This window comes from Parasteatoda tepidariorum, chromosome 6 (assembly GCF_982258835.1).
Source record: "Parasteatoda tepidariorum strain Cologne lab strain chromosome 6, Ptep-v5.0, whole genome shotgun sequence".
Taxonomy (NCBI): Eukaryota; Metazoa; Arthropoda; class Arachnida; order Araneae; family Theridiidae; genus Parasteatoda; species Parasteatoda tepidariorum.
The window spans coordinates 9,941,742-9,955,907 of NC_141760.1; the positions used below are offsets into that span (position 1 = coordinate 9,941,742).

A 14,166-nucleotide genomic window follows, 5' to 3' on the forward strand; every position below is an offset into this window, starting at 1 on the left:
TATTTAAATAGCGTAAATAAGAATCGCAATGTGCAACTTTTAAATCAGGTAAATACGAAAATCGATGATTGATATTAAAATCGCGTGAATGAAAATCGAGATCTGAATTACGAAAATACGAGCTATCCAGCCGACGGATAAAAAATACGGAAAATCTTATTTTCTGTGCGTGAAATCGGAGAAAATAGCTAAAATAAGTAAAAATGCGGAAGGGTTAGCAGCTAGGGCGTAGATTGAATTTTCTGTTTATCTTTGAAAATCGTATATAAATATAATTATTTTACTTCAATGACTGAATTTAAAAAAAACGGGATATTTATTTCAAAAAACGAAACTTTTAGAAAATAGGAGTTTTTGATAAAAAGGCTGAAATTCGAGAGACAAAAAAAATCTCATCCCTGTATAAAGGTCAACCAGTTTTATCCCAAGGAAATGATTTTTAGAGAAACTTCAGAGAGAGGAAAAGGGACTTCAACAATTTCCCTCCGCGGAAAATTAAATTCCTCATCAAACATTTTAACTTGGGCAAAAAAAATTTCAGCGGAAATTAGCGGGAAAAATGGAAAAATCTGAAAAAAAGCGGAAATCCGCGAATCCGCGGAAGAATCTCATCCCTGTTTATAGTGTATAGTTCTTATTTCATGTGCTTGCAAATTTTTCTAACCATAAAATTGCAAGCCCCATGTAAGTATATATGAATTCCAAATATAATTATTAAATTACTTTAATATTGCAGTTTAAAACTCTAGCTTTTTCATTTTTCTGATGGGATAAACCAAAATTAAATAATTTTTTAAAATAGAATTACAATTATAGAAAAAAAAATTAGTAAATAAAAATATGCAATAAAGATAATTCGAACGACATGTAATCAGATAAGTACTTTTAACATTTTCTTTTAGTGTATTAAATTTATAAAATGTACATTAAAAAAAAAAGAAAACTTTTAATTGCGAGAAATCATATTGTCACTAATACATCGACATGGTTAACTTATTCGGATTGATACTTCTTAATGATTAAATTGTACTAAGATACCAATTGAATAATGAAATGACGAAAAAAATATTTGTCGAAAATATTAATGAATTAAAAAGATAATTATCATTAATTACTTGAAATGATCAATAAAAGTGCAGTATACAAATACCGGTTTACATATAATTGTAAATAAACAACAAAACAGATTGTTAGTGTTTCAGAACTTTTAAATCTTTGAATCCGTTATTCTCGTTCTGTATTTTATTGTCCTGAAAATAAGAAGAAAAAAAGTCAACTATCGACAAAACTGATTGAACTGTAAACGCAGTATTCTATTTTGTGAACGACTCTATTTCTTCAATAATTTCCCACTTCATTTAACTGTCTTTTTAATAAATTAACCGTGCCATTTTATAGCACTCCTTGGTTTTAAAATAATTTTTAAAAAACTCTTAAAAAACTTTCCAAAATTATGATTCTCTTAATAATTGGTAAAATAAATCTTGTTATAACTATTTTAATAACTGCTACTTTAATGATTTTACAAATTAAAATGAACGAAATATGGCAGCAAGTTTGAGGCATATTAAATCTTTCCAACTTTTCAGTTCAATTCGTATATATGTAAACTGAGAGCTTTTGAATCGTTTACGAACTAAAACTTTTAAACACCTAATTTTGTTTGTTTTTATTGTGCTGGTAGCTATTCTGCGGTCCATTTGAAAAACTTATCCATAAATGAGAAAGTAATTAAATTAAGAAGTTTATTAAATTTTATATCTTTGATATTAATATTTATAAATGCATGATAATTATAACTGTTGTGAATATTAGTTTTTTTAATTTTGTCGCTTTATCTTTTTAGTATTAAAGATTTTTCATGACTTATTTTTTTTCCTGTAATAAACTATGATATTCTAATAAATAAGCATATTTAATTTGAATCTTAAAATGAATAACAATTTATTATTGTTCTATAGCTTTTATTTTATCGATAATGAACTTAGTTTTTGAATAATTTAAATTACTGTTTATAATTTGCAACAGAGATGCACAATCTTTTTCTGCAGGGAGCTAAAAAATGCCATGTTGGGAAGGTGTCTAACATATGAAAGGTAAAACTGTAATCTCCGAAATATAAAGTGTATTTAGATCTTAACTGAAAGCAACATGTGCTATTATACATAATAACTTATGAAATTTGTAGGAAGTTATATTTTCAAGTTTTATGAGCGCACATAAAACTTGAAGAACGAAATGGTTACAAACAAGCTTAGTCTCATACTAAAACAATAAGTAAATAAAAAAGCAGGGTGACCAGTTAAAAAAAAAAGAAAAAATTAAAACAATATTTACAGTTTGACTTTCGTCTGGAAGATGCCTTTTTTCCCCCAAGACATTAGAAAAAGAGTGGAAGAAACTAAAAATGACAATTGTTTAAAGTTAACTGTAAAATGAACTTGGCCTTGCCGTGGTTATGATGAAAATCCCCAAAAAGTATATTACAATCATTGAAATAACAGGAACTAATTTTTCACTCAGAAGTTATCTATTAGCAAATCTAAATACTGTAAAGCTATCAAAATACAAGGAAAAAAACAATAACATGTTACATTGTTGAAAATTTTAAAATAAATCCCCTATAATTGAAAATGCACTTTAAAATTATCATGAATTCTTTCATGATTTCCAGTTCAAATTTTAAAAACTTTGAAGTTTTCCAATTTTACTAGTTTTTTATAATTGCATTTAAAATTAAATTTTATTGTAATTTACAAATAATATATAATCATGTGTATGTGTATAATGCATCATCAGTTAAAGAATGAGTAATTTGTGAATAAAAATTTAGAGCTTAAATTCTTAGGGTTTTGCTGTTGCAATAAAGAAGAACTTTACTTTTTTTCTACAATAAGCCTACATGTAAAGCATTGACAGAAGTAACAATTTAAACAACAAATTTCCTGAAAATTAAAACCTTTTCTAAGAAATTATATTAATTTTTTTTTCTTTCCAACTTTTACTTTATTTTTTAGATTGGATTTATTAAATGGCTTTGAAATTAATACTAATATTTGAACTATGTTATTATAAATTGTGTAAAATCTTCATTTACTATTTGATATTTCATTTTGTATAATAGTTTCTACTATTTGGGTTGGCAAAAAACTAATTTTACTGAGGCGACTTAGAAAAAGATTCTCATTCATTTTTTTCTTTTAGCTTTTAAAAATTTACTTTTACATAAAAATTTACTTTTACTTTCTTAGTAAAATTTACTTTTACTTGTGTTTTTCATCAATTATTCCATATTAAATAGCCATTATTTGATTTTTCAGATGATGACTAGAAAGATTTTCCAGGAATTGCAACAATCAACAGTGAATGTCAGAGGATCAACAAAAATGAAAGAAGGAGAAAATGTATTTATAATGATTTCCATATACTACAACTGTTACAATAATCCCTTATACCAGTGTTTCCCAAACTTATGACTTTTGTGTACCCTTTTTAAATTTTTCGAAACGCTGTGTACCACTCATAAAATAATGAATGTATTTTTTACTATAAAAAAATTGCACGAAAGTTAAAAATCACGACCTGCTGTTGACACTATAACTGTTAACTCTGCAAAAAATACCCAATGGAAAAATACATAATCGTAAATTTTAAAAGCTAGCTTTGTTTTTAAATAAAAGTTCTTGAAATATCCGTTTGTTGCAAGATATTTCGCATAAGAACACATACCCCCGTTAAACTGTTCCCATACCCCTGGGGGTACATGTACCACACTTTGGGAAACACTGCCTTATACAACTAATAAATTTCCATTCCTAACTTGTTAATTTTAGCAAAAAAATAAATCAATAAAACCTGTTTTTAATTGTTTTATTAACTTGATTTGGGTTTGATTAAATACCTACTGTTGATGAATTTTGTTTTCGCTTAACGGTATTTTTTTTAAAAACTAAAATCTTGCATTCTGTACTGAAAAAGAGAAAATTAACCATAAAAATAGTTTTAGTCTTGAGATTTTTGAAGAGTGTCACACCTAACCATTACATGTGTCCTTCTCCCCCCTCCTTTGATCTTCTTAAAATGTTTATTTTTTTTAAATATTTCAAAGAACTCATTTAATCTATCTTTAGTTTTTATTGCTTTTTCTTAATAATCTTAACTGCTTTTTAGCAAAATCATTCATAAGAGTAAAATTTTAAATTTTTTGGATTCTTAGCATTGTAGTCTTTTATCATCTTTGTAAAAAAATTAGCAAAAAAATAATCCTTTTTTTTGTGAAAAATCACAAAAACTGGTGATTTGTACAAACTTATTTTAAAAGGCCTTATTTTTGTGAATTTGTGAAACTAAATAATTTTTTAATCTAAAATTGTGTTGGGGTTTTCTCTTCTACCAGAGTTCTGTTTTTGTGAATGTATAAAAATTAACCTTAGTAGATTGCAGATTTAGATTCTATATTACTGTTCCACTTAAAAAGATTTTATTTTGCAGATCAACTCTGTGCCTACCAGTAATTTTCATTAAAACTTTTTTTATTTCTTAGTTTTAGTATGTAAACTATTGGGGTAAAAGTTTTTTTTTTTTTTTTTTTTTAAATATTTTTTCCTTTATGAATCTATTGATGTGCTAGAGTAATGCTGTTTGCCAACTACAGTTGTTCCTTAAACCTGAAAGTAGTTCATGTTTCCACAGTAGCAATTCAAATATTTTTTTACTTCCATGATGAAGTATAGTGCATCTCTCAGGAGAACTTCCTCCAGACACCCGTCTTGCGTCCTGGCGGAGCCTGCCAGGGCAACGAGCAAAAGCCACTTCAAATAGGGCTGTGGGGTGAATAGTTTTATCTTAATCATAGCGTAGGTCGTCGTGAGTAAACCAATCAACACCTTCTTTCCTCCATTTCACCCCCATTAGAAATGTGCTCTTGCTTGTTACCATAGCAGCAGACAGCCCCAAACTGTCAGTCTGGAGGAGTTCTCCTCAAAGCCGTACTATACCATGCTTATGATTCTATTTGTTTTGTTATTAGTTCTGTTTTGTAATACTATATCTTAAGTCAAATAAGTTAGTCAGATATTTAAAATTCAATTTCTCAGAAACTATTCGGCGGATTTTGCTAAATTTTAGTATTTTATCATGTAAAATTTTATTCTTTAAAATGATGCAAAAAATTGTATACCTTACAATTCAAATTTTTTTTTAAAATATTATTAAATAAAGTAATAAATATTTATTAAAGGTTATTTTTTGTATGGAATTATTTTTGGATAAGCAAATTTTATGATTGAGTGCAAATTTTTTTTCGTTCTCTTAAAAAGTTCTCAAGCTATAATGAAATACCACTCTCCTAACCAAGCTATTGGGGCCATATTTCCCAGATTGCAGCTACCCCCTATGTTTTGAGGTTCAGAAATCTGAATGCATTAAAAAAAGGTGTGTTTATTCAGAGAAAGTACGTTTTTGTATTTTATTTTGTAACTTAAAATATCATTTGCCGTTATTAATTAGCATATTTGTGGTCACCCTCTCGAGGCATTAAGATTGAGTCCTAGAGCGTGAAGATGTGATCATTAGATTAAAAGTTATTCAAGATGGACCTTTTTTTTTGCACACTGTGCATGTGTTATGCAAAGCATATTACTGTTAATAAATAATACATGATAATTTTTAGATAATGACATGACAGTTTTTAGAGGAAAAAAGAGAAAAAATTCTTTTTCTTAATTATTTTGAAGTAGCACTTATATTTTTACTTAAAATTTCTAAAGTTCGAAATCATTTTTAATGCTTACTCATCAATGTAAAAAATATTTATACTTGCTTCTTTGTATGTAGAATAATATTTACTAACTGTAACCATGCTTTATCTTTTTTTTATAGTTACTTTAATCCTCTTTATTTATTGTTAGATGAACAAGGAAGCTGTTGATACTAATGAAAATATTAAAAGTAAAAAGTTGAGCACTGTTCCTGCTAAGCATTCCAAGCGTAAAAATGTTGGAAGGGAAAATAAAACTAAAAAACTGCCCAAGGCAGTAACCAAGAAGGAAGCAGTATCTAAAGCTAAAGCTTGTACTCAGAAAGAGGATTTGCAAGCAACAGTGACTCTCAATCAGTCTAGGCTTGAAACTTACCTTTATTCTTGTGCTAGCACCAGTGATATATCAAATGATTCGGCTGCTCAAGATTTGGGTTAGTTATTTATACTATGTCCTCTATTTAAACATTTAGCAGTCTATGCAGTGAAACCTTGCTATCACCATTAGAATCAAAATAATTGTCCACTTAGAAGAAGGACTTGCTGATTGCAGACTTGCTAACTCTTTGTCTTTAAGCCTGAGAGTTGGTAAGTCTGATGATGCTGAATGTGTGTGATCACGCAAATAAGGTTCGGGAAATTTAGGCAGCCCAGAGAAAATTTTATGTGTAATTTAAAGAAAAAAGACTATAAAAAAAGAAAAAAATTGCTATAAAATTTTTATTGTAAAAAAAATTCACTTTGCAAGACTTTTCCTTGTAAAATAATAGACCAGAAAATTATCCTTGCAAGAAAGAAGAATGGGGACTGCCTTGATAGACAAGAGTAAAATAATTTTTTTTTTTTTTAAATTTGTTATATTAAATGTCACACAAATAAATAATTATATATCAATTTGTCTATTAATTTGAATTCCTTAAATTTGTGAGTAGTATCATAAATTCAAATATATTCAACACACAAGCTAGTTTATTCAAAAATAATGTGAAATTAAAAGAATTTTTTTTCTTGATTAAAAAAAAAAATATCAAAAAATTTTAACAATACAAAAACTAAATTTTATAAGAATATTTAACAAAAAAACAACTTATTGTTAAAAAAAATGTGATTTAATTTACCAACCATAAAAGTTGAGAGAAATTAAAAAAAGAAAAGGAAAAAAATATGCTCTGGGAATTTTCTGCCTCCCTGGGACTGAATCTCTGGCTTTTGTGCCCAATCACATAAACTCGGGCCCCCAAAGTATTTACATCTCTCAAAACTTTTCCTTATGTCAGTGAGTTCATAGTTCAAGCATATTTAGTTAATTATTAAAAAGTTTATGGAATATAATAATTTGAAATGTCTGATAAACCAAAAGATAAAAAACTGTTTTTTGCAAAGCATATACATTGCACTGCATTAAGAAAGCATATATCTTAGTTCATGCTAAAATAGCTGATTTTATTAATAATTCAATTGATTGAGTTCCAAGTTTTTTGCTAATAGTTATTCTGTGTTTGTAAAATTATTGCAAGGAAAAGATGACAAAGCTTGTTACTTGATGTTGCAGAAACTATTTTGTGCTTTACATTACGAAGACATTACAGAACAAAAATTTTTTAAATTTTTTGATAGGATCAATACAAAATGATGTAAAATCAGTAGCAAAAAAAAAAAAAAAAAAGTAATACTTACAGTGTGCTTAAGTTGAAGCTGGCAGTATTGACCAGGGAGAGAGTATTTAGCCATATAACAACAAATCAAACCTATTTCTGTTCTTTATCAAAACAAACTTCTAAAAATTGGTTGACTGGGAAAGCTAGCCAGAAAGAGTTTTGGAAAAAATTTCTGTATAATGTTTTTAAAAAATGATAAATCTAGCTGTTATCTCCATTCAATCTGTTTTTTTAAAAGAATTAATTAATTTATTGGTTTGTATTTTTTAGGGGTAAAAAAGTTACTAATGTGAATTTACTTTAAAGAGTGTGTGATTTTTCTTCTTTCTATTTACTTATTGCACTATGTCGTGGTTGCAAAAAGTCTTGGGCTTTTTTAATTTCTACACCACTGTTAAAAAAATTGCACTAATAGATGCTTGTTTTGTAACCGTTTTAGTTATTAAGTTGGATGAGATGTTAAAATTGATTAATTTGTTTATATTTGACATATCAGTTTGCTGATGCATGAATGAAATTGAGTGGTAAAATTACAAACTTATCCAAAGATAGATCATGCTAGTTTTGAAATTCTGTTGGTATAGTTTAAAAATTAGCATTAAAATAACTAAAATAAAAATTTACTTATTTGCAAAGAAATTCATGAGATATAAAAGTGCTATGTGCTACACTTTCTAGGTATGTTTGGTTTCCTGTATACATACTGGATTTTTTTTTTCTCCAGGTTGATAACTAAAGTAATTTCGATAAAAGCTAGCTGCTGTGAAATTTTTAAGATAGTATTTTGCACTTGTTCTACTTATCAGCAATGAATAAAATTTTTATATAATCTAATTAAGGATTTAACTATTCTGTGATCTTTTATGGTTAGTTTCATTTTAATGTCAGAAATAATTTTTTTGTTTGTTTTGAACTAGTTTAAAATAATAGCTACAATTTTCCAATACTATTTTCCGTTATCCTTGTTGAAATTTATGTAAGGCTAAATAAATTATTATTTACACCTGTTAGATTACCATAAATCCGCCACGGGCAGAGAGGAACTGGGGCTTGGATGCTGGTCAATAGTCTAAGCCAAATTAAATCTAATACCAGTTTTTCAGGACGATTCACTGATCCTAGATTTATATATATATATATGTGTGTGTGTAATTTTCACTATGTTTTTAATTGTACATTCAGTAGTTAATGGGTTTCAAGGCTTTTTATTTATTTATTTTTACTAAATCGATGGTCCTAACAACTAAAAAGGTTGAGAACTGTTGATTTACACAGTTATTGAAATTTGAAAAAACGAAATTAATTTTACAGATGTTTCATAGCTCTTATTTTTCAGGTAACTGCACTACTATGAATAAAAGCATTTCAGAGGACATTCAGCTCTTAACTTCTGGTAATATATTTTGTTTATTCTTATTTTTTTTTGTGGATGTCTGTTTCGCTTAATTTATTTTAGCAATCAAATATATTTTTTAGAAAAGCCAAGTCAAGCATATTGGCAGGAAATAGCTGAACAAAGAAGAATCGCTCATGAAAAAACTGTTTTAGAAAATGAGATGGTATGAAATGTTTTCAGCTTTTTATTTTGTTTCTTTATTCATTTTTTGAGTATTTTCCTTCTTGTGTATCAGCTTTGGCATCTTTGTTTAAAAACAGAAAAACGCAAATGTAATTTTTTTTATTAGTAGAACATTATTTGAAAACCGTAATATGTTTTCGGTTTTTAAATAATGTTCTACTCAAGCAATGATTTTGATTGAAGCAATGAATGATGTGTATTTTGATTTAATTAAATTTAGCTGTTCAGCTTAGTAATAGTTCTGAACTGTTTACTAAAAAACAAAACAAAAAATGTCTTTAAATTTTTTTTTCCAGCCTAGTAATCTAGTTGATTTATTGATTTGTGTTTCAATTCAAATGTTTAAAGTGTGTGTGTTTTTAATCCATTTTAAAAACTTTTCTATTATATCTTTTACTAAGTGTTTGATTTTTTTTTTCTATTTCCACAAATCCAATTTTGTATTATTTTTAGCTTGCTACTGATTAATTATGAAATGTGTTTTTCTTTTCTTTCAGCATGCTAATTTATTTTTATATCTTTCATATTGTTGAATCTATGCTTTATTTTTCTTCCAAATTACTATTTTTAATTATTTGTTTTTGCTTATTCTTACAAATTGTTTTGACTTATTTTTCTAAACTCTTTTATCTCAATTATTTTCAGCTGAATCGCCTTCAAAAATGTTTTTATTTCTGGAAGCAGTTTAATTTATCGTTTTATAGCTTCGTAGTTTTTTTTTTTTTTTTTTTTTTTTGCACTCATTTATGAGCTTAAGCATTTTTTTTCCTGTGTCACCGAATGCTAAAAAACCTTTTTTATTTAAAATTATTAAAATAAAATAATTATTTTTTCTTGTTGGATTTTTAGCTTGCCGATGAAATCAATGTACTGCAAACTGAGAACATGCAGCTTAAAAGTGCACTTGAAGCTGCAGAAATATTGCTTAAACATGTAAGTGTAGTATCAAATTTTGTTATACTACAGTGTAAGATTTTCAGTGTGGGCGCATGGAAAATAGTTATCTAGAAGGGCCCCCCAGTGCTGAGAGAAAATTTTGATTAAAAATCTATTCATAAAATACATCAGTAACAATGTTTTCAGAAGAAATTAAATTCTCCCTCTTAAATCATCAACATTTCCCTCAAAAAAGGAGGAGAGTAGGCGAGTTTTTAGCTCTCATTTGTAATAAGATCACAAAGTTTTTGTGTAAAAATATTTTAAATTAATTATTATTATTTTTTTTGAAAAACACCTTTTTTGTTACTCTAATTACTGTACTACCAAGTTGTGAAATTGTTTTAAAGAAGACATTCTAATAATAGAAAATCAATTTAAATTTAATGCATTATAATAATTTTTGTTATTGTTCCCATTCAAACAAAAGACAAAGTAAAATTTAAGTTCTAGTGTTAAAATACTCAGGGTTTGGAATTGTCCTGTTATTCCTGATAAAAAAATTTTAATTATTTGTCCTAATATTTAGCATTTTGTCCCGACATTCATATTTAAAATTGACCACAATCAAACGGCTTTCTCTTACAAGGAGCCGTAAAAAACCTATTTCCACAGTATCTATCAAAAAAATGTACAGTATTGGTGTAGCTGTGAGAGGTACCAAATTTACTCAGGCAATACTTTTAAGAGTATATTTGGTACATATTAAAACTGCATCAATTTTCATAATGTCAGTAATGCCTACTGCCAAAATTAAGCATCGTCGGTTTCAATAATAATAAGGCGACTTTTTGCTATTCTCCATAACAAATAAGTACACTTTCACCATTAATTTTACTTTTTAGTCTATAGCTTATTTCTTTTTATTTAAATTTGTACCTATTAGAACCAGAGTGGCTTAGGGAGTAGAGCGCTCGCCTCTTAATGAGATGAATCTCGTTCGAGTCCCAGTGGTGGCTAGTCGATCCAAAATCGCCACCTGGCTGGCACCGACCACAGTGCTGACATAAAATATCCTCAGGGGTAGATGAATCATGTGTTAGAGTTCCCTTGTTGTAAGGCTAACTGTGGACGGTTTTCGTGGTTTTCCTCTCTGTGCAAAATGTGAGTTAGTTCCATCAAAGTCCTCCCTGACCGCAAATTTCTCCCAATACTTGATCCAAGAATTCGTCTTCTGGATTTGGTTAAAAATTACAAGGCTACGGAGTTGATCATTGGTAGTCGTAAACCCTAAATTGGGTCGACTGTTCAAAAACGACGGTTATACAATTAGTACCTATTAGGTACTAATTGTTACTACAAAATTAGGTACTAATTGTTAGGTAAAAAATTAGTGAAGCATCATTGACATCAATAATAGACTGACCACTTTTTACACTCTGTTAAACAAGTTAGTGCCATTTCTCAATTAATTCAGCCTTTTTGTTCATAACTTTTTATTTTACTTCAATTTGTGCCCATTACCAAAATTATCATTGGTGACAAGAATAATAGAGGTTTTTTTACGTTTGTCCTCAACGAATTAGTACTATTTCTCCATGAATTTTGCATTTAAATATAAGACTTGTTTTTTTTTTAATTATAATTACCATTGATTTTAAATTATTTATCTTTATTGTAACAAGTTTTAAAAACATAACTATAAACAAAATAAACTCATAGTTTCAGATAACTTTACAAATACTTCTTTGGTGTGGAAGTTCAATCATTCATAACAAATAAAAAATAATGAAGCATTATAGAACTCGCAATAAATAACATATTTGATTTGAGCTAAAAACTAGCAAACATTAATGATATTATCTTTTAAATATTTGACAAACTAGAATAGAGTCTAATTTAATTTAAAACAATGGCTTCTTCTAAACCAATGAGAAAATTCATTTCTTAATTGTCTCTGAATTTAAAAATCAAAAATCGGGCTTCGTCGTTTGTTTACAATTGTACTTATTTAACTTCATGTTGAATTTCGTATTCTTACAGTCAACCATTTACCTGCAATCCTGTATAAACACACCCACTAATTCTTCGTTTCATTGTATGTATACTCCTGTTTTCCTCATATATAAGACGCACTTGATTCTAAATCAAGCTTGACCTTGTAAAGGCAAATCCTGAAAATAGTGATGTGTATTAATAGATTAATTATTTTAAAATTGTAAAGTGGGGGTGCGCAATCTTTTTCAGTAAAGGATCACTTGCACAGCAGGTTGACTAAGGGCTGCACGCATATTTAATCATGTTGGTGGCAAATATGATAATTTTTATTTCAAAATTGGTGCTCTGAACAATAAATATTTTCATGAGTAAACTTAGTAACATATTTTCCTAAAATTAAATGCTTTAATTACTAAAATTCATTCAATAAAAAAAACTAATATTTTTTATTTTTCTTGCCTTTTTATTAATATATATATATTTGAGGAAAAGAGATACTATAAATTTTAACTAAATATTTTAAAGAAAATTTATAGGGTTTAAGCAAAAATTAAAACTTAATTATTATAGTACATATTATGATTCAATATTTTGAGAAGAGAAATTAAAAAGATTCTAAATTTTTACATTTAAAAAAAAATTATTGTGTTCAGGAGCTCTCGTGGGCCGCACATCAACAGTCGGCAGGCCGCGTGTGGCCCTCGGGCGGCAAGTTGTGCACCCCTATTGTAAAAAGTATTTTGTTGTGTACATAATATCCCTAGCAACAATTTTACCTTGAACCCTAGTTGGACTCAATATAGGTCCTATAAGAACATTCACCGAGGGACCAATATTGAACTGTCTCTATTTTTTAATATTGGGCGAAAACAATTCAATATAGAGCCGATATTGGTTGAATAATGTAAATAAAATATTAGGTTAATCTAATAGTTCTATATCGAGTCAATATGGGCCCTTTTTTACCTTTATTGATGAGATTAAGATGAATGAATAGTGGTCCGATGAAGGCCTAAGTTATTTTGCTGCTAGAGATTGCTTGATGTTTTTCTATCTTATGCTTTGAAATGTATGGATGATTTATTTATTGTCTCTGATTTTTTGTCTCTTTTAGGCAGGACTGCTGGATGAGTGAAGACTTGAAGTTCCTTGATTTTCTTTCTGCGATTGCAATTAACGCGAAGCATGCACCGGTTGTATAAAATTTGTTGCCTTGCCAACTTCTCTCTCTCGGGACATCCGTTCATTTTTCTTCAACTAATTTTTTTCCCTATTGCAAGAACAGCTGATTTAAGCCACATTTCATAAATGTTGTATAACTCTTGGATATAGATTTTATTAAAAGTATTTTATTTAAGTCATAGTGTTTTTTAATTTTCTGATGTATCACATTTATTGTAATAAAAATAATAAGACCAGCTTCATTTTAGCTACACGCACCTTAATAAAAAGGGTCTGGTGCACTCACCCAACACCTGGTTGCCTGATCACTCATTTGCCTGAAAATCTAATTATTTGCCACAGTAAATTTGTGCTTCCGAAAGGTTATGAAAGCTCTAACTGTTAGACTAATCAAAATAATCATTATTAAAAATATAATGGAGAAAAATGGGTTACATAAATATAAAAATTTTTATGATCAATTGGAAAAAAAAATTATGAAACTCAAACTTTCCTGGAATTATGTATAATCCTGGAAGGTCAGAGTTCTTCAAAAGGAAAAGCTGGGAAGTTAATAATCTACACACGATTACACTTTATTTCTCGCTTGTACAGTACTCAAAATAAAAAAGATATCTCACAGAATAACTTTTGTTCTAATGATCATATTTTTATAAACTAAGAACAGATCATAATACTTAAAAGATGACTTTAAATATGCTAATTAATTGGTGCTAACTATTAAGTTGCAGAATCAGACTCAAAATCGTACTTTTTCTGAATAAAGATGAATTTTGTTCTGCGGATTTGGATTTTTGACTATTAAATCATCCTTAAATGTTAGTTTTACTTTTTATATTTTGCAATATTTCATGATTATATAAGCTAGGGAAGCACAATCCATGTCCCCCTCCGACTGTTGGTGTGCTGCCCGCGAAAACTTCTGAGCACAAATTTTTTTTGAAAATGGGAAAAAAAACATTTGAATCGCACATTTAAGCTACCATTTTTTGATGCGCTCAATTTGCACAGATTACGTTGTAAATCTATCGTGTTTCCCGATTGGTTCAACGGTTCCGCACGGTTTGAAAAATTATATTTTTGATACGATATTTCGATGCGCGAATTTCGAATTT

At 28.2% G+C, this 14,166-nt stretch overlaps 2 protein-coding genes across 4 annotated transcripts in view; one reads left to right on the forward strand and one right to left on the reverse strand.

The window, feature by feature from the left end:
* U4-U6-60K (U4-U6 small nuclear riboprotein factor 60K) overlaps positions 1-1,372 on the reverse strand; it is a 26,641-nt gene extending 25,269 nt beyond the window's left edge. Inside the window, exon 1 of one of the 2 annotated variants that reach the window (XM_043054870.3) lies at positions 1,116-1,372. The gene's annotated coding sequence lies outside the window, so the exon portion shown is untranslated. The remainder of the gene's footprint in view (positions 1-1,115) is intronic. The other variant, XM_071179024.2, reaches the window with a different exon arrangement.
* Positions 1,337-13,226, forward strand: LOC107442000 (uncharacterized). 2 transcript variants are annotated; one of them, XM_016055433.3, is made up of 7 exons: positions 1,337-1,727; positions 3,321-3,404; positions 5,910-6,192; positions 8,753-8,809; positions 8,893-8,975; positions 9,845-9,928; positions 12,984-13,226. In XM_016055433.3, exons 2-7 carry the CDS (start codon positions 3,321-3,323, stop codon positions 13,002-13,004), a joined length of 612 nt encoding a protein of 203 aa, XP_015910919.2. In that variant the 5' UTR covers positions 1,337-1,727; the 3' UTR covers positions 13,005-13,226. The 2 variants fall into 2 exon arrangements, with proteins under 2 accessions (XP_015910919.2, XP_087021526.1); XM_087165400.1 differs by having other exon boundaries at positions 1,697-2,096.
* Positions 13,227-14,166: the final 940 nt, after the last annotated feature.

What these genes read in the sequence shown, in the direction of transcription:
- LOC107442000 (XM_016055433.3), top strand. Translation starts at nt 3,321, where the DNA reads ATGATGACTAGAAAGATTTTCCAGGAATTGCAACAATCAACAGTGAAT. An exon ending in AAATGAAAGAAGGAGAAAAT is followed by an intron (nt 3,405 to 5,909) that starts GTATTTATAATG and finishes ATTTATTGTTAG; the next exon opens with ATGAACAAGGAAGCTGTTGA. An exon ending in CTGTTTTAGAAAATGAGATG is followed by an intron (nt 8,976 to 9,844) that starts GTATGAAATGTT and finishes TTGGATTTTTAG; the next exon opens with CTTGCCGATGAAATCAATGT.